The sequence below is a fragment of the Anopheles maculipalpis genome, chromosome 3RL (assembly GCF_943734695.1).
Source record: "Anopheles maculipalpis chromosome 3RL, idAnoMacuDA_375_x, whole genome shotgun sequence".
Taxonomy (NCBI): domain Eukaryota; kingdom Metazoa; phylum Arthropoda; class Insecta; order Diptera; family Culicidae; genus Anopheles; species Anopheles maculipalpis.
In genome coordinates this window covers 14,473,360-14,492,577 of record NC_064872.1, presented here as the reverse complement: position 1 = coordinate 14,492,577, position 19,218 = coordinate 14,473,360, and the positions used below count along the sequence as shown (strand labels likewise).

Sequence of the window (19,218 nt, the reverse complement as noted above, 5' to 3'; positions counted from 1 at the left end):
TAAGCTTTTAAGACTATCTGGTCCTTAAAAATATGTTCTTACTTTTTTCAAATGTACGAAAATGTACCCCTACCGTTAAAATTCTTTGAACGCACATATTCACCACACCACCGTTCATATCGAAATCCAACATGGCGCCCGACAAGCAGAATGACATATGAGCTCACCTCTCCTTCAAGCGCTTCTTGCATGCGTCATCGGCCTGAAGTTTACACAAGCTCGGGTTCGGGCCTTCAGTTTCCCAAATGCAGCCACAAAGAACGAATGTATTAAAATTTTGTGTTGTGCTTATTAAAAGGTGAAAAATGGATTAACTTGACGTGCTGAAAAGCAAGCGCACTCCGGTGCCCAAAGTACACCCAATAATTATGCGATTTAAAGAGCTGTAAGTATTGAGAGGCGTTAATTTTGTTCCATAATTTAAGGTGCAAAAGCAGCAATAGTGATGGGTACGCGCGTGTGTGTGTGTGAGCGCACTGTAGGGCGAAAGGGCCAGCTCGAACTTGATGTAGGGTGGTGCAAAATATTTGCTACGCAACATACATTCCCACATTGCCCCCAGTATGTGTATGCGTTGGCAGCGGGGAAAAAGTGACTGGAAGAGGTGGGGTGGTGGGATGTGTGTAAATTGCGTTCAAGAAATGCACAAATTTACACGTTTATCGTTGCTGTACCAGCACCAAACGGGTGTCAAATGAATGGGAAACAAACCACCTACTGAACGATGCCGGAAATAAGGGAAAAGCGAGGGAAATTTATTTTGGTATAAAAATGATGTAATGCCCTTTGCGCGCGCTTGCAATTCATGCTCGGGCTATGCTGGTTAGATGGGGGCAGTGTACCAGTGCCACTTGATAGTTTGTGCACGCTCTCTATGGAAGCGAATAAGGGCTTCCCCTTATTCGCAGTGGAGTTGACTTTTTAAACTGGTTTTTGACCAGTACCACTTACTTGCAGAACCTGCAGTTTCTTTTCTCTGACCCCGTGAAGCTATTCAATCTTATGTTGACCCACTTTTACCTCCAATGTACGTTCATAGCATGCTTTGGATTTCTTCTGGAAGCACAAAAAAAAATCGTTGCGTTTCGTTGTGTGTTGAGATTAATTTCACAACTTTTTCGCAAACCATCTCCACCTGCAGATCTACCGGCTATCCGGGTATGAAGTGGGTGACGTGATGCTGCTATTAGCGTCACTAATGTTATGCGAATGACGAAGCATATTTTTTGTTGTTGTGGTTGCGAGCCTCCTTCTGCTTCCATTCCCACCCCCAAACGAATACACAGACAATTCAGCATACACGGATATACAATGCGCTGAGCATACATGTATGTGCATGATCTCTGAAGTTCATGTGAGTCATCATTATCGCAGTAGCATGGGCCAACGTTACTATGGGTACACGCGGTGTGTAATGCGAAATCAATTTTCTTAACATCGAACTCTTGTATGTGGGGTCTGGGTACAAAAAAAGGCTTATCGGAAACACTTGTTTACTGTCGAGTGCGATGATGCGAGCGATAAGAGATATGCCAGATGTTATAGTATTCGCCTTTTTTCTACCTTTCCATTTCCGATCGCAAAGCAAGATAGTGTGGTAATTAGGGAGGGGAATTTTGCGCACCGATGGTGGTAGTACGCTACGGCCTAAATTTAAAGAGTTATTTGTAGAGTGTGTTTTTAAAACTTAAAACTAACTGCATTTCCTTTTTTTGTATCATTTTAGAGCCGTCATGGCACCCCAAACCAGCAAAATGTTGTCCCCAGCGACGTACGCCACCGATTTCGTACAAAACCAATTTTTAACATCATTTACCACCCTTATTGCCGAAGAGCAATTTAGCGAACCATCATCCACTTCGCTATCTGTCCGTACCAATGCAATCCTCATCACTAATGGATATGCTGACGACGCCCACCATCTTTCCGTCGAACATCGATTGGGAGGGCAAGATGGAGCCGTCGTCACCGGCGGACAACTCCCAGCATGGCTTTGCTGAGGAGTGCGTTTACGACGACAATTACGATTACTGCAATGGTACGGCACTTGTGCATGCACATGCATAAGCCTGCTACACTGGAACTACTGAACTGATGTATCGTTTCTACTCTTTTTTAATTTATTTTAGAAGACCTGTTCAGTAATGGTCTCATCGATTTGGAAGAAGATTTGAAGCCTGACCCATCCATACTGTTGAAAGGAGATGTTCTGGTGATTCCTCTTGGAAAGCTGCCCGAAGGTAGGGAGAAATGACTTTGTTTTTCATTCTAATCGTGAATAAAGACGAGACACACATTTATGAAAAGTTCTCTTTAAAAATGCCTTAAAAGGCATGAGGCTGATGAGACAAAGGCAAAAAGGATTTCTTGGTTAAATGAAATATCTGCTAAAGCCTTGAAATCTGGTATTGTCAACTTTAAATTAGAATTAAATAGTTTGATTCTATCTTTGAAACGTAAAAGCTTTTCAAATATACATATTGAATAAATATACGATGTTGCTTTGAATTGCTATTATGGTTCCCCATGCAATATGGTGATCTTCCAGTTACACCTTGGAATTTGTTATTGGAAATTTAACAACTTTTATATGCAACCACTAGACCACAACTTATTGGTCTACGGTCTACGAATATCACTGGTAAAGTCTATTTTTTCCTATTGATTCAATAGCCTATGCGAGTAGTGATTAATACAACACTTTTCCTGTTGCATTTGCATTATTATATGTAATATTCGTATGATATGTAAAACCAGTGGAAAAAAAATAAAAGAACCAGTGAGAGGGAGTCTGGGCGATTAACATTAATAACCGATCGACGCATCATCATAAAATCGATTATTATTAATTTGAAACAAAAATTAAAAAAAAATTGCTCCTGTTTATTTTGATAGTCGATTACAATTGATCATTAATCTTCGCAAAAATGACACAAAGAATAGTCTTAAAGTTGGCTTGTGAGGTCTCCTCAATTTATATTGAATTCTCTGTACATAAGAAATGTGCATTTGAAAGAGAAAAGGCTGAAAGGTTCATCTGTTATTCATAGAGTCTCGTATAATTCGGAAGTATTTGAAGCAATCTCTGTTAATTGCAACAGATCAATCCAAAGCACTGTTTTTAATTGTTTAGAACGGTGGATTGGTCCGGGGAGCCGGAATGTAATCTGAAATGCGCTTGGGTCGGAGTCGGAGTGAATTCGTAAATCAATTTCTGATTTCCCATCACTACTATTACCGGGAAACAAATTCTATCAAATCTCCCCGTAGAGAGGACTCTATCAATAATTCTAGTAAGCCATGCCATGGTCCTGGCATGACCTCGGAGGAGATCATTAAACCAAGAAGAAGTTACATAGTGAATTACATAGTACCTGAGTGATTTCAGTGGTTCAGTCAAGTAATCCTTATCGGGCGTATTGTAAAATGTTATTGACGGATATAAAACAGTACAAAATTCATAACAGCAGTGGCGGAATTACCCCATGGGAGGCCCTAAGCCAAGTGGAAGTTGGTGGCCCTTATCACTTTGAATTTGCTGACCGGCAAGAGGTTCTTGATCTGATTGTATTTAAGGGTCAAAACCGGAATGGGCTCCTTCCGATATGCATATGTTGAATGCGGATAATAATGATTTGAGTTTATGACCTTATAAGAATCGTTATGAGTAGCAGTATATAGGCTGTACGTTCATAAAAATTCAAATTGAATTAGAGATGTGCTAGATAGCATTTATTTATTCAACGATTCAACCATAGAAGTTCAGATCATCGGAAACATTAGATCAGAAGAAAAGGCATCAAGAAAAGAGCAAGAAATACTTCCTATCTAAATCCCCCTTAGAGGGTATGCTAACTCTTCGCTAACCGGCAGCAATGAGCGCAATAAGCACATTCGTCAAGTAAGAAACCGCCTGCTTCACGTCTGCGGTGGCTATCAGCATAGCCCCAATGTATGATTCTCTTTCGATCTTGTTTGGTTTACAAATTCATGGTGTTAGTGGCTTCAGAGTAAAAGTTGCTTTTGTTTTGATTAATTTTTTTTTGGAACGAGGAACGTGGTGGAGTTTATGTTGCCTTCTCCTCATCTCACGCATACTACTACTTCTAGCGTGCGTGCGATTAGCTAGCTCTCTAGCTTCCAGCGATCACGTGACTGCTGCATGATCATGATCAGAAAGGAAGTAAAAAATGTTCCCCACCCATAGCAGCAGGTGGGCGCTTAAGTTTACTGTTTCGATGTCTATTTGCCTTGTTTTTGTTTGATGTGTTACATTGCTAGTGTACGGAAAAGATAGGGCCATTCCAGCGTGCTTACGGTAAAAGTGAAGTAAATAATAATAATAAAATAGTAAATCATTTTTACGTTCTTGGCCGTTACGTCCAGGCCAACCGAACGGCCATGTTTACTGTATGCGCTATCTCTTACTCAATGAAGGACAGGAACTAGAATTCTCAACCGATCAAACGATAACCACAGTAACATCATAATGTTTTCCAGCTCATTATTCAATACAGAGTGTTGTGAGCTTAGCTCGACTGTAAGGATTCGAGTTATTAACGATCAAATCTCAGCATGCTCGATAGTCGATATTTTTTGCAATTTCGTAATGGCAGGTGCAATATGCTAATACATTAGCACTTAATCAATCATGATTGCACGTCTAGAATGCATACGCTCGTTTGCAACCGGTTCTTTCAGTGGTTGGTCACGAATTAAGCAAAGTGATAGAACGTTTATCTTACAGGAATGTCTGTGCCTTGTTTGATCTGGTTGTCGGTTTAAAAATGCTACCTCAAATAACCAGATAATTCAAACAACTCGTTAACTCATTCATTATAATAAGTAAGTGAGGAATAATAGTTGTAACAACTATTATACGACCGAAGCACGAATACGACCGAAGCCGGGTGCTGCTACAAAGCTCTAGTCTATGCCCTTGATGATTGTGTTACAATGGAAATCTCCACCTAAGAAACTTACGAGGTGCGGTTTGATCTGAAGATTTGAAGGACAACCGGAGTAAGAGTAGCACTAGGAGGACTCACCAAGAAAACGTGCTAACGTAGAGAATCTAACCTTGGTAAGTTGACTTCCTACAACTTGGGACATACCGCTTATAAACGGTTGTGTAGCATAGGGTCCTGATTTTGCTATGAAAGCACGCTCCATGGACTGGCTGATAGTGAAAAATGAGGTCTCTTGCACGCTTTACAAGACAAGCCTAACGTTACTGAATCCAACTACTGCCCTTCGCGTGCGTTGGAAGGGTAGATTATTGTTTTGAATGTGACTTTAAAAAAATAAAACAATACAGTTCGGAAACCGGTCCGGACAAAACTCACCTTTTGCCCGTCTGTGTAGTGGGTAGGGTTTGGGAAACCCTTTTTGTAAGACTGTGTTGTCTTTTCCAACCATCCGGAAATCCCTTTGAAAGATTTGAATCGGTCAAACCAACCAACCACCCAGGGTGGCGAGAGAATGCCCGGTGTGTCAATGTGTGTGCTGCTTCGGCTTGGGACGTCAATCAAACGCAATCCGTCCGCAATCCAGCACGTTTGGCGGATCGTTCGCCCGTCCGCCGCATCCACACACACTCACACTTGTTACGGCCGATGGGTAGTAAGCGCGTTTGAAGTGATTTGTCTCAATATCGAAGCGGGCCAATAATATATAACATGTTGTCGCAATTTGCATACCGCCCCTGGTTGGCGCGACTACGATAACAACACCCCGACGAGAGCACGGTTGTTGATGTGCGTTACATTGGTAAATGATAAATAATTTAAACGATTTAATTGAAGCGGTGTGATTGGGTGGGGATTTGCGTCGCTGTGACACATACGGATGACAACTGGGGTTGGAAGAAAAAAGTTTCCACCATGGGGAGGCATGCAGTCGATAGTCGTCGATATGTTGTTGATGCAAACAATTTTGTTTTCAAATAAAGTTGCTACTTGTTGTTTTAGACGAATGCTTGAAGGACTCTCTCCAAGAAGGTAGTCTTTCCTGGATGTAATGTACGGGGTTTGTGCAGACACCTTGTTCGATGTGCGCCAACTCACCCCGGGTGTGATAAGATAGGACAGAGGGCTTACTAAATGTGTGCTGCACTCGCGATGACCTGTTGGGATGCGGGATGTTTTCTTGTTCTGGAAAGTAGAATGCGCGCCATGATCTCACCACAGGATGCAACAAGTTCACCAGCGGACAACGAAGATTGCAACAACTGAGAGAAGGGCGCTAGAGGCACTTGCTAAAGGCAATAAAGTCCGGCTTGCTATCGCGTTCGACCTATTGTGGCGATTGTTCGTCATTTGTGGGCTCTTTGGTTGCAGTCATGATAATAGCAGCAAATTGCGTTGCATCGATGCACCTCGGAGTGTATTACTTTTATTATTTATGTGGTATTTGAAATACACACAAAGAAATGTTTTGTTCTTTTCTTTTCTTTTTATTGGGTTTTATTTTCCGTTGGGATTTAATGAGCAATTTGATAAATTATTTGTAGCCTCTAATTCGGGCCCATCTTTGGAGGCGCAGGCCAATTTACATATGGCAAGAGTGAGTGAGGATCAAATCCCACCCGAAACGTTCCCCCTAGTGAGCGTTGACTATCCAACTGCGTGGTGTCAATAAGACTGGCTTAAGCCATTAGATGGTCGTCATGACCTAGCAGGCCGTTCAGCCAAGAAGAAGCATCCAACTACAAACCTAAACAATAATGTTTCCATCATCCAAATCACAAGTGGGTTGCATAAGAAGCAAAAGAATTGCCCCTTTGTATGTTTGGGGACCCGAAACGTCCGCAGACATTAATTCAGTAGCCTCCAATAATGGTTACCAGTTTCGGACAAACACCCATGGCAAACAGGTGAGATCGCGAACTCCTTCTCCCTACTCCATTCGGACTTTCACTGTGGAGTAGTAGTGCGTCGGGTTAAATTATTCCAGTAATATTCCCAGGCCTTCAGCCTTGCCGTGAACGATATGGTGATTCGATTTGGTTTCTCTCGTTTCACTACGCTCTGGTAGAAACTGAAACCAACTTATCACAGGTCAGGTGGTGTGCGCTACCTGTTCCGACCGAGCGGCTGGTTGAGGACCGTCGTACAAAACGCGTATCGATGCCGCCTCCATTAGTCTCTGGACTCTCGAAGACACCAACAGAAAGGAATCCCGGTAAAGGGTTTTTGAGACAGAAACTACCACACGATCACCAGGGAAGTGGTGAAACAGGTTCGGCTTTTTGGTCCGATTGTCTTTCATTATGACCGATATGGCATCTCAGACAGAGTCAAGACCCTTTCTCTGAAGAAGTGTTCAAGGTGTGCATGAAGTTGTTATGTTTGTCATCCTCAACTTCAGGCACAGCAGGAGAGTGCAAGCAAGCAATATTTGAGATATTTTGAAGATTTCTTATCGCGGGATACGCGCAACCTCATTTCACCATCCCCGCAACCCACCAATACATTATGGGGCTGCCGATTATGAGACAACGACTTTCGTGGCTCTCATTAACTCTCTACCACTTGATGTGTGTGCGTATGGCTCAACCGAGAAACATGCGTCCGAAGGTGGTGTTGGTAGAGGATTAAGGGTTGCCGGACCATTGTGTGATTGGTGTGTCGTTACAGGTTGCCGATTATTAAGCTTGTTGTGCTGTAGTATACCGAACGCGAGGGGGTTGAATTTTTCTCTCTGTGTGCAGGCTCTGGCATTGGTACACTAGCACACTGAAGTGATCGTTTCTTCGCACCCCCTAAGCGCCCGAACTGACTGGCTAGTGGCCATTTTGATGGTGGTCGTCGCGAAGTCGTAGTGTGTGACGCACACCGTGCGATTGTTGTGTTTGTTTCGTGCGGCGAACCACACGTCGTATCGCTCCGACATCGGGGCCTTCCTCTTGCGTATTGGGGCGCCTGGTTAGGGGATGAGAAATCGAATCGAAGTGATTGTGTGTTGGATTCGATTCACCTTTAGAACCACCATCACCAACACAACACCACTAGGGGTGCTTTTCTGGTACTGCTTACCGACGCAGTCACGAATCAGCTTTACTCATCAGTCTGTCGTTTGAGTCGCGTCCGCGTGGTTGCTAGCGCTTGCGTGTGAAGCTTTCTGCGGTTGTTCTTCACAGTGGTGTTCTTGTTCTTTGAGCCACATTTAAGTGCGTATCTATGCGTGTGTGTCTGTGTTGTTTGTGCCTTGTTTTTGAAGGAGTTTCTTCCGGCGCCATTACCATGTGCCTAATGAGCCGCTGTGGTGCTTAACACAAGATACAAAATAAGAGAAAAAACAAAAAGGAAAAGTGAAACATCTAACACAAGGTGGTGATCGTTCGCGATAATCCCTTACGCGGGTGTATGAGGAAGATAGTTGTTCGCTGTCTAGTGTTATCCGGTGGAGCCATACCAGGACCCGGAAGTTTGATGTAAACCTCCCGCTACGCGCCCCCATTTCGCACCGGACCGCGCTAACGGAGCTGGCAAAATTCGGCCCACACTGCTACCGTTACCACCCGTGAGCATGAGCGTCGTGGCCGTCGTTGCGGTGGCCTATCGATACACTTGGAATCGCGAGATCGTGTTCAACTCCCAGAAGCTGGTGAAGAGACGACTGGTGTGCCGCTTCCCCGAGCTTGCCGTTGCTGCTGCTGCTACTGTCTGAATAGCAAGTTAGAAATTCGGGGGACCAATTGGCGTTGGTGATTTGAAAGATTCACAGACAGTCAAACACGAGAAAAATAGCTTGAACAGCTATATTGAGAAAGTAAAGCACTGTAGCACAATCACAATATTAATAGCTCTCTTTGCAGTTTGCTTTTTTAAGGGCATTTGTTTTATAAGTTAGACGACATTATCCCCAATCTCTTCAATCCCTCATCTTCAGAAAAAAAAAACCGGAAGGATACGAAAAGGTCAGCAAAGCTCTAGCGAACACAAGGACTTGCCAAATCAGAATTGCCAAATTTCGAATTACGCACCGTTCCCATACGAAAACGCCATAAGCGACTTTATTTGGCGCGAGTATTTTGGTTTCTCATATTTTCATTTTTCTGGTAGGCAAACAATATATCTGTGATCGAAAAATTGCTGTGTGTATAAATAATTTTCTAAATAATTTGTTTGCTCGTTTTTATTTGTTTGTTTTCGTTTGTTAGTGAGTACATTGTAAGTGAGTTAAAGAAAAATCTCAATATCGGAACACCCGGGTGTGACTCCCTCTCTCTCTCTCTCTCTCTCTCTTCCAGAGGGTGTGCTTTTGAACGGTCTGGTACGGCCTTTCGTACAGAGCAGTGTTTTGCCGTTCGTTATCCTTTTTTTTAAGCCATTAGCACAAACATAGAGGAGGGATATAGTGTCTTAGTCTTATGCCGGGAAAGCGCTTCCTGGAGTAGTCGATTGTGAAATTCTTTTGTGCCCATATTTTTGAATCCCTGGCGGATATCTTAGCTTTTAGCAGCAAAATACGAAAGTCGAAGTTTTTTTGTTTTACTAATTTCATTTAGCCGTATATAGGATACGATTGTACGCGAGATTAATTTTTAGGTAATAATTGTAGAACCGAATTGTCTGACATTGTTCTCTGGCGTAGAGAATCGGCAGGAAGTAATAAAGCAAACATTTAATAAAGTCACCCACCCCCGGTACTCAAGTAGCCACTCGAGAAGGGTCTAGACATCGGCAGACGTTCAGCTGCCAAACGTGAGCAAAGTTACCTTCACTCGTATCAGGTGAAAGGGAGCCTTTAGGTAGACGGAGTAGACAATTAGCGAGGTTCAAAAAACGCCCCCTAAGGAGAGTTGGCTTTGTACTATAGTCAAGTCGGTGGCAGCAGCAGCAGCAACAAAGCTTCAACAAATCAACCGCGCAGAACATCTAAACCAGCGCTCGTCCTAGAAATGAATGTCTACGGTTAGTATGGTTGCGAACATAAAGCCTTTTAACTGAAGAAGATATCGCTGCCGAAATGGTCATATTGGACTTGTTGTGCGAATATTTCTTTCTTTTTGTCGACCATTTTGATCATGCGTGCGTCCTCATCAAATGTCGTGCTCTGCAAATGCAAATCGAGCATTCCAAGGTTCATTGTCAGGTTGCGTTCGGTTATCAGTCCTCAGCCGCTTTGTCTATCTTTTTTTTTCGTCTTCGCGAATGCAAAAATACGGAACGAACGGCGCGTTGAGCCGTGATGGGATTTTTTTTCGAAGATTTTTTAACCGTCTTCGAGGAGCCATCACATAAAAGAAGCTCCCCATGAACAGACGAACGGACTTTCCGTGCCATAGAAGCTGATAAGTGTTGGAAACATTCCACCATGGTATGGCTGAAACAGGAACGATCCGGTTCGGCAGCAGCATCCGAACGTTTTTCTTGATCCCATATGCCGTGCCCAGATGTGAAGGATTGCGGCCATGTTGGAGTAAAACCGCACAATGCCCTTATTTTATTGATTGACATTAGACCGTGAGCGTGCGTGGGTAACGCACTACTGAACTGCGCAAAATGTTTAGAAGCTCCTGTCTATTGTGTGACGGTCGGGTAGATTAGGTTCTACCCAAATTTAGGTTACCGTGAGAGGGCGCTTTACGATGGACGTTGATCGAACAGCGATGAGGCATCACTGAGGCTGATAAAAGGTCGCACACTTTTTGAATGGCTCTCAGCTTTTCAACACATTAAACCCTCTACAGAATATGCGTGACTTCGGCTCGGCTAGATCTCTAACATTAATTTGTTTTTCTAAATTAACTTTCAACTGGTGTTGCGTAAAGCATGCGTCAATAATGCCCATATTACAATCGCACGTTTGCATCCCCTTCACCATATCCAGAACATTGTGCATGAATGGAAAATGTGCTTCTCTAAGTTAAACAGCACGCGCTTGTACGCACGCTCTCGTGTTTTACTATTATTGAATAGCTGCTGCTGGTGCTGGTTTTCCCACCAAATTATCATGCGGTGCGGAGATTGCACTGCAGTTCCAGCTAGCTTTACAATACCCTTGATCGATATACAAACGAGAATCGCTACAGCAAATGCCTTCGCCCCCGGAAGAGGCACGGTGAGTTTGGAGCAGAAGTTTCTCCCAAGCCAAGCGTAAGGAAATGAACAATCATTAGCACAAAACAGTATTATCAATGCAAATTTGTGACTAACTTCGGTGTAGGTGGTTTGCTTCCACTACCGAGCGCACAACTACTTCAGAATATGGATAAACGGTGACGGCGAACTAGTCTATTTATTTGATTTAAATGTTCCGTCCCGGTGGTTTAATAGCCCGGCCGCCGCAACTTGATCATGAGGTGGAGATATTTTTTTTTTTTAAACCAAGTGTAACCATTGAAACAAATGGCCACGTTGAGGATCTATATAATACTCGAAACTGCATTAAACTGCATTTAACCAGTTTTTCGATTTACTTATCTCGGATTCGTGGGAGAGGGTCCTGTGTAATACTGGCGGGGCATCTGCGTAAGAAAGCGAATGCTGCTGTGGAATCTGTATCCCATAAAAGCCACGGGGTGGGCTGTGTATTACACCTGTGTAAGAAGAAGGATTGTTGGTTATTCCTGGCCCCACAATGGGGAATTGTTTGCTGTCGAAACAGGTTTTCCATCCGACCGCCAGACTAGGCGAACGTATGCGGTTCTACCAAGGGTTGAAGTTGCACCGTAGAACCGTGTCTCACCTGGCACCTGAGGGGGAGGGGGGGGGGGGAGAGTGGCCAGCGATTGGTTCGAGGTTATGGAAACGTTCCGGGGCGGGGTGGCTTGCAGCTTGAAGTTCTCGATTCGCTACCAATGAATATTTATTTACCGATAATCTGCGTCAAGTATAAGTACGCAGTTGGGTCGGTCGGCGTTTTGCTTGCCTTTTGTAATCACTCGCAGAAGATGGAGAGAGCCTTTACCGCGCCGTAGCGTTGGAGGGTAAAGGATAGTCAGATATCGGCTACATGGTCCATGATCTACGATGTCTGTAATGGGTTTGTTTTTCTTGCAACTGGTAGAATTTTTCTTTTGAAAGTAGCCACAAAGTAGATACTCACAACAAGTCATTCCAAACCATGCCATTCGCAAAGGTATTACTTCCCGCTGGAATTAGGAAATGTGCGAACCACAGTAGTATTAGAACCTTGAAACACCTTTTAGCAAAAAATACGCACACAAAGCCGTTAACCCTTGGTCACGCATTGGTTTGATGAAGACATAAGCTTCCCAAACTCTGTACGTGTTGCATGCATGTGTGTATGGCAAGTTATCAATGAACTGACCTGCTAGCCTTGCCTTTCTATTTCTTCAATGTTTTGATTTTGAACGAATTGAGGGCTTCGGTGGTCCCCAAAAGTAGGTCAGTGTATGTATTTTAATGAGCTCATGAAAAGGAAATCAAGAAGGCGAAAGAAAGGGAGAATGATAGTGGAGCATGCGTTAAGTAGAATAAAAATCGAGGCAGCATAGTTGATCGCTAGTAGATCTTTATGATGAAATGGTGATCTTACTGACGATCAGCGATCGTGTTATAGTGATTAGCAGTACATAATAACATGTTGGTGCGTGCCAGCATATGACCCTTTTGTCACCATTAAGTGAGCTTAATAACTGCTCGATTGAGATGAACTTGTAAAGTGCTAGCTATCGTCAATAGTAAGCTTTCAAGGTGTTATCAGCAGCAGAACCTAGTAGAATTCGGGCACACTTATACTGAATATTTGGTTAGTAAGCACACGTATCCTTAAAACCTAGACAATCTTGAAGAAGAACTGAGGATATTCGCTAGAGATCCGATGCACTTTTTTGATACGAAGATATAATTTGAAGATTTGGATGATAATTGACGGACGGTTTGTACATCTCTTGCCTTACATTGTTTTCTTAGATGTGGCAGCATTCGATTAGCCCTACTTCCTGTAGAATTTGCAGGACTCAAAGCGCCTGCTAGGGGGGACTACCCAAGGACCGTTTGCTAATGATCTGCTGTGTTCTAATGGGTTGATTGATTGATTAAGAAGCTGGAAAAATGTATTCGCTACTCTATCCACTTGGCTTGACTTTTTTTTTTAGGCGTGTTAAGCCACCAAGGAGGGAGGGGAGGTTCACGTGAGTTGTTCGTGTGCAGAAGGAAGTCACAGTTGCAGATTGAACTGACCCGTGACCCTACAAGACCTTGCCCATCTATTACAGTATTAATGCGGAAATTCATATTGCGTTGTTCGCACGAACCCTTGAACAGGTCAACGACTTCAAGATGTTGAACCCGGCGGAAAAAGATTTGCAAAATAAACACCACACATTGTCTTTATTCTACCATTTTTTGCTCATTTAGTTCTCTCTAAATATTTCTAATGTTGCACGACAACTCTGATAGTAGAAGGTGATGCTGCTGAAACCAGAAAAACGCATCGATTTAAGTTTGTTGCATGACCCGCTAACCATGAACCCTGCAAACGCGAAAGGATGTCGATGCCACCGTACGATCGGCAAAGGAAGACCATTGTCCCCGAAATTGATGCATCCTCCTGATAATGATGCAATGGAAGATGTGTCCCAAAGCGAGCGAAAGCAGAAAGCTTCTCCGTGTCTATACTTGAGGGGCATGCTGTTCTCGGTGTTTCGGTTCTATTTTTTTGTCCTGCAAAGCCTAAGCACTCCAGCGTGCCTGTATGTGTCATTGGCAAATCTCCTATTTATTGTCTAACCCCTGGGCCGAGGATGGTTCAAGATCGTGCACCACCGCCACCGCCGTCGCCCCGTCCTTATCATCCGTGGGGGTTGGCACCACCGATAAGCGGTGATGATGATGTTGTTGATGATGATGGAAGAATCCGTACCACACTGAACCTCGCGCAACCGACGAGCCCGAGCGCCCGTTACAGTGGCATCAGGAGCATTAGTTCGCAGCCGACCGCTAGTGTGCGCTGTTGTAGTGTTGCAAGCGAAAGATTTCGATGGGCGAAAGAAAGCTTACTTACCCGCGTCGGATGAACGTTTCGTGTGACCGTTGTAGTACCATGTGTTTGAAGATCAATCGTAGTTAAGCACGGCGGGAGAGACAGTTACGGATTGCCTTTTTTTTAAATTGAGAAGGATTTAGAGCAAACAAAAATCCTCTCTTCGATTCTTAGCAAAGTGGAAAATAGAAAGAGACATTACGGTGACCGGAACAGGATAACCGTGAAGAGGATCTGCTTTTGCTCCGTGTGATACCCCATACCAGAGTCAATATCGCAGACAATAGACACCCGCTTGTGTCAATGAAGATAAACGCTTACGAACTGCTGCACGGTTGCTTGGCGGGTGTTGGAACGCCGTTCTCATCCACGTCGTCGTCGTCGTCGTCGTCATTTCGTCCGATCTGTGACGGATTGGTACACTGCTGTACGGTGTCCCGGGACTGTCGGTGTTGCTGCTGTTGCTACTGTGCCGGTGGTGCACCCGGTCCGCATCAGATTCCTCGTGCCGAATCGCGCGAGCAACGCAAAAGCCTGACGCTGCACATAACGAGCGGAAATGTTTAACTATCACTTTCCCCGCGAAGGTAGGCCAAAGGGATGGTACCCAAAGGGATGAAGGCGGGTCGTTTCCGTCCGTGGTGCGATGCCGTTTTTTTAAAAGAGTTTTTTGACCACAGGTTCAACTTTGGGTGCGGTGGAGAGAAAGTGGTGCTATGAAAAATGGGGACTGGGTTTGGTTTGATCGACGAATTTCGTAATTCCTCAACTTTGGAAACTTTACAATAACATTTTTGTGCCCCGGGAAGCAATATTTTTCTATCTCAAAACTCTCCAATATAGCAGTGTATGGGTGGATCATATCAACGTTTTGTAGGACTCAACTTGATGAACAAGGGACAAAGGGGGAAAAATACGAAGGCCTCTTATCTTATGTGCACTTAGCATACGCAGCATAAACTTTCCACTATGGTTTTGTTGCTAAGGGTTGCATCGATGCTTACCTAAAGGCCCTAAACGGACCACGAGCATCATATCGCGAAAATCAAACTGTTGGAACGTAAATAGTATCTTATCGTTGCCTTATCTCGTTTTCTCAGCTGGTAAAAATTAAGCCTTCCTCCTTTGGTGCGAACGAGAAAAGGGTTGTTTTGCGAATGGTTTAGAGTGTAAAATCAACAAGATTATGCTACTGTGGCACCATTCTCTAATGGTGTTGTGATTCATAGATTGGTCATAGACAATCCTTAACCGACATCTTTTCCGGTTCCTTTTACTCTGATTAATAGTCTACTCCAATAAGCAATCATTTTATCAAACTATTCAATTGTTTCATTGCACCTCCTGGTAATCACGATGGGAGGAGATCATCATCGACCGCAGTTGCAGCTGACGTCTAGCGATAAAAATGCACCTGACGGCGTTGTATATACACACGTTCAAAGGTGGTGATTACGGGGTAAAATAGCCGGTTTGATGGACGGACCAAATTTCGCCGATCTGGTTTCATCTGGATATTGCGGTGGTCTTATCATTTTGTCTTGTTTCTACCTGGTCTGTATCTGGCCCGCAGTACGCGACGTGTTTCCTTTATTTATAACACGTCGGATTTTTTGTTGAAGGGAAAGGTTTCGTTTTATCATCCACCACCACCCAATAAAATCATGATCGCGATCGTTGCGGGGGTATTGTTGTTGTTCGATTCTGGAAACAATCATTTCACAATAAAAAGGGCTTTCGTGAGAAGTTGACAAAGGGTACGAATACGGGTTACCGGGATTGGATGTGACTGCAAATGATGCATGACCACATTTATGTCTGCTTTGCCAAGAGCTTATTTCGATGCTTCTACCAGGGACAACTGTGCCTAGTAAAAAAAAAATGAGAGAGAGTTGCTGTGTATCAGCAACTCAATTTAAGTTTATTGCAAAAATAATAGTCCAAGTTGACAAAATAAAATTTTTCAATTATTGGTATGTTCTTAGAAGTGTTGAGATCGTCCTGATCATGGTTTTGAGATCACGATTTTGTGATCATGATCACGAGGTTGAAGACTACGAAAGTATTGGTATCAGAAGACACAAATTAACATGCCCAGGATGATAGACATCCTTCCAACATTTTTGTGTGTCATTTTTGCGAATTCTTTATTCTTGTATTCGTCTTCGAAAACTATTCTTGTGGGGCCTTTCAAAACTTTTCTATTTGCGTCTCTAATCTATCGCATCTAACATCTCTTTGCTGATCTGCTTCAGAATCTGTATTTTTTTTCCGTAAAGTGAGTATTTTATGAGCTCTCATAATAGTAATCTGAATTAGTGAGTTCTGAAGCTTCTTAATAAATTTAGAATATTTTCTATTGCTTTCTTAATATTTTTTACAATATATCCAGATTATTCTATCTGAATTCTGCCCTGCAAATTCTGATACGAGAACAAAACTAAACTGAACCATTTCTCATTTCTCTCTACTTTTAGATCTATGCTACGATGACAAGCTGAAGATACCGTCGAGCGAATCCGTGCTGCTAGGCAGCTACGGTCCGCTGCCGACAGTTGTGGAGGATGAGTTTTACGATTTTCCAATGCAACCGGAGGCAAAGGCCGCCCAAACCAGCACCGTTCCCGAAACGCTGATGGAGTTCGACTGTGTTTCCGGCACCATGGAGCTGATGAACCATCTGACACCACCGCAAACGCCGCCCCAAACGACATCATTCGGTGGTGTCGTTGGTTGCGTCCTACCAATGCAGCCGTCATCCCTGCATGCTGTCACGGTACCGCAACAGCAGCAGCAGGAACAGTTCCAACCGTTGTACGCACCGCAGCCGAATGTGCAGTCACTTCTGCAGCAGCAGCAGCAACAGCAGGCATCGTTCCAGGGTGCCAACGTTACCACCACCACCGATTACTACATCATGGACGAGTATTCTACCATGACATCGCAGCAAACCGGAGCTGGTGGTAACATGCAGCAACAGCAGCAGATAGCTGTAACGATGGAACCACTGCAGCAAGTACCCGATGACATCGCTACCACTTCGTTCAATTTCGACCTAAACTACACTCCGCAGCAGTTGAGCGAGATGGCAAAAATCATGCGCAGCCTCCAGCTTCCACTGGAGGTAGAGGAGAACGTCTCGTCCTACCACGATGAAGAGTCGTGCGGCTTTTCCGAGGTTGGATCGATCGAGAATGGTGGTGATTCATCCAGCTCGTCGGCTTCCTCCATGGTTGCCCATTCGCCCGTGTACAGCGATTCGGCCGAGTCGTCCGCTTACTACTACGGTAGTCGCGGCAACGACGGTGACGATGAGGACTGGAGCCCTTCGAAAACGAAGAAGCTGAACGCACGTAATGGCGGTGCCGTGATGAAGAAGCGACCGAACGGTAGCGCCGGCAATGGCCGTGGTATCGAGGAGAAAAAGTCGCGGAAAAAGGAACAGAACAAGAACGCTGCGACGCGCTACCGCCAGAAGAAGAAGGCCGAAATCGAAGAGATCCTTATTGAGGAGGAGAAGCTGCGCGAAAGGAATGAAGAGCTGAAGAGCCGTTCGCAGGATCTTGGACGTGAGATAAGCTGCATCAAAAAGTTGATGCGCGAGTTTTGCCGAAACAAGGGTTTACTGTGAAGTCAATAGAAACAAAAGGCACATTAGTGTGTTTTTTCTCTCTCTTTCTTACCAATAATTTAACGAAAAAGTAGCATGTTTAAACACAATAAGAGTAAAGCAATATAAAATCAGCTAATTTTTGCGATTAGAAGAAGAACCACGTGCGCAGTTCTGAAGCAAAAAACGAAAGTTGAAGCTACAAAAAAAAAACCTTTAAAATACTTACATTCACGTACCTTCCTTGTAGAGACAGAGAGATACAGTTGAGTAATCGTCGTTAATACGTATGTCCTGTCGATTCAAAGCGTCCAGAGCTACTCTTCTACCCTCGGCGGTGTTCGATCGCGTCGACGATTTGTGATACCGCCTTGTGGGCGAAGATGAAACATTGGATGCATTAGTTTTTAAAGCCCTAAAAACACCATATCTTCATTCCTTTCTCGGACGGCGAGAATAATGCACGAGAATCCGTGCTGAAAGCGCGAGACCCATTTATTAGAGGAACGGTCGTGAGAAGTCGAAGAATCTTAGCAGGGAATCTTGCAGGAAATTGAAAGGAGACATGCGTCGGCAGGTGAAAGGCTAAAATTGTTCTATCCAAGTGTGAGCCCAACCCATTCCGAGCGTAAATGCGTAACGTAGCGCAACCACTCCTTTGCAGGCTGAGATCGCTTATGCTATCGATCCCATTCTCACTACACCAATTGCAGTTAATCGTAAGATGAAGTCGAGCGAATGAATTCAGAAATCGGAATGCATCGTCGCTAGTGGACATTATTTTAGCCGTACGAACATCATACCACGTGTCGGGTACCCATAATGTCCCTATTGATAAAATTGCCTTAATATCCACTATTAAGGTTTTTTTTCAATACAAATTTTAACAAAGGGGTTTTATGTTTACAACGTGTATCCGCTTTGCCAATGACGGAACCAAGACGCTACGAGACACCGTACGGGCGGACATCTTTTCTGTGTATGACGTGCAGTGTGATGCTGGACCGATGCTCTGCAGAATGGTGACGGCGTGCGCGGTTCTCGTGGTGCCTACGTTTTGAGATATCTATGGCACCGAATCGTATTGAATATTCGGTTTACATATTTGTAGTAAGATGGAAGCAAGCAAAAGGAAAATTGTAAACAGAAAATGTATTTTGTTTTAATTTCGGATACAAGAGGAAAACAAAAACGGCTCACAATCACATATACACCATATAGTACGTTCATTTGTATTGCATGTTTTATTTGTAACTAATAAGGCACAACATCAGGCAGACTAAATTCAATACGATGTGTGTGTGTAACACAGAAAGGACACAAATGAAGATCACAGAAAATAAAACTTCGTTTTTTATATTTTTTTTTAAATCGAAAAACCGTCACCAACTGAGGAAAGAAAAACTGTTCCCGTGTTGTATTACTCTTTCGCTACCGAGGACAAGACAACAGGGAGTCAAAAATTTTAATTACTATTCAACGTTTTTTGCCGTCCTTTTTTCGGTCCACAATAAGATATAAAATTTGTGTTTAAATGGCATACAACATCAGGGATTAAGAAAATCGTTCCCTTTACGTTCTCAGGAATGAATGTTTTGCTTAGCGGAAGTTGGGGCAAGTGTGCCGCACTTGCATTTTTTTTGAGTCTAGAG

The 19,218-nt window shown here is 43.7% G+C and overlaps 3 protein-coding genes across 4 annotated transcripts in view; 2 read left to right on the top strand and 1 right to left on the bottom strand.

Annotated features, from left to right (window-relative positions):
• The window catches only part of LOC126564400 (pre-mRNA-processing factor 17), a 375,930-nt gene that overhangs the window by 236,389 nt on the left and 120,323 nt on the right, over window positions 1–19,218 (top strand). The window lies entirely within an intron of this gene.
• LOC126565285 (uncharacterized) overlaps window positions 1–19,218 on the bottom strand; it is a 433,172-nt gene that overhangs the window by 412,955 nt on the left and 999 nt on the right. The gene's annotated exons all lie outside the window — the stretch shown is intronic.
• Window positions 235–17,588, top strand: LOC126564631 (transcription factor kayak). Of its 2 annotated transcripts, XM_050221712.1 has the most exons (4): window positions 235–385; window positions 1,727–2,038; window positions 2,130–2,240; window positions 16,434–17,588. In XM_050221712.1, the coding sequence occupies exons 2-4, from the start codon at window positions 1,879–1,881 to the stop codon at window positions 17,585–17,587; spliced, it is 1,425 nt and encodes a 474-aa protein (XP_050077669.1). In that variant the 5' UTR covers window positions 235–385; window positions 1,727–1,878; the 3' UTR covers window position 17,588. The 2 variants fall into 2 exon arrangements, with proteins under 2 accessions (XP_050077669.1, XP_050077670.1); XM_050221713.1 differs by lacking the exons at window positions 235–385; window positions 1,727–2,038; window positions 2,130–2,240 and adding an exon at window positions 9,840–9,917.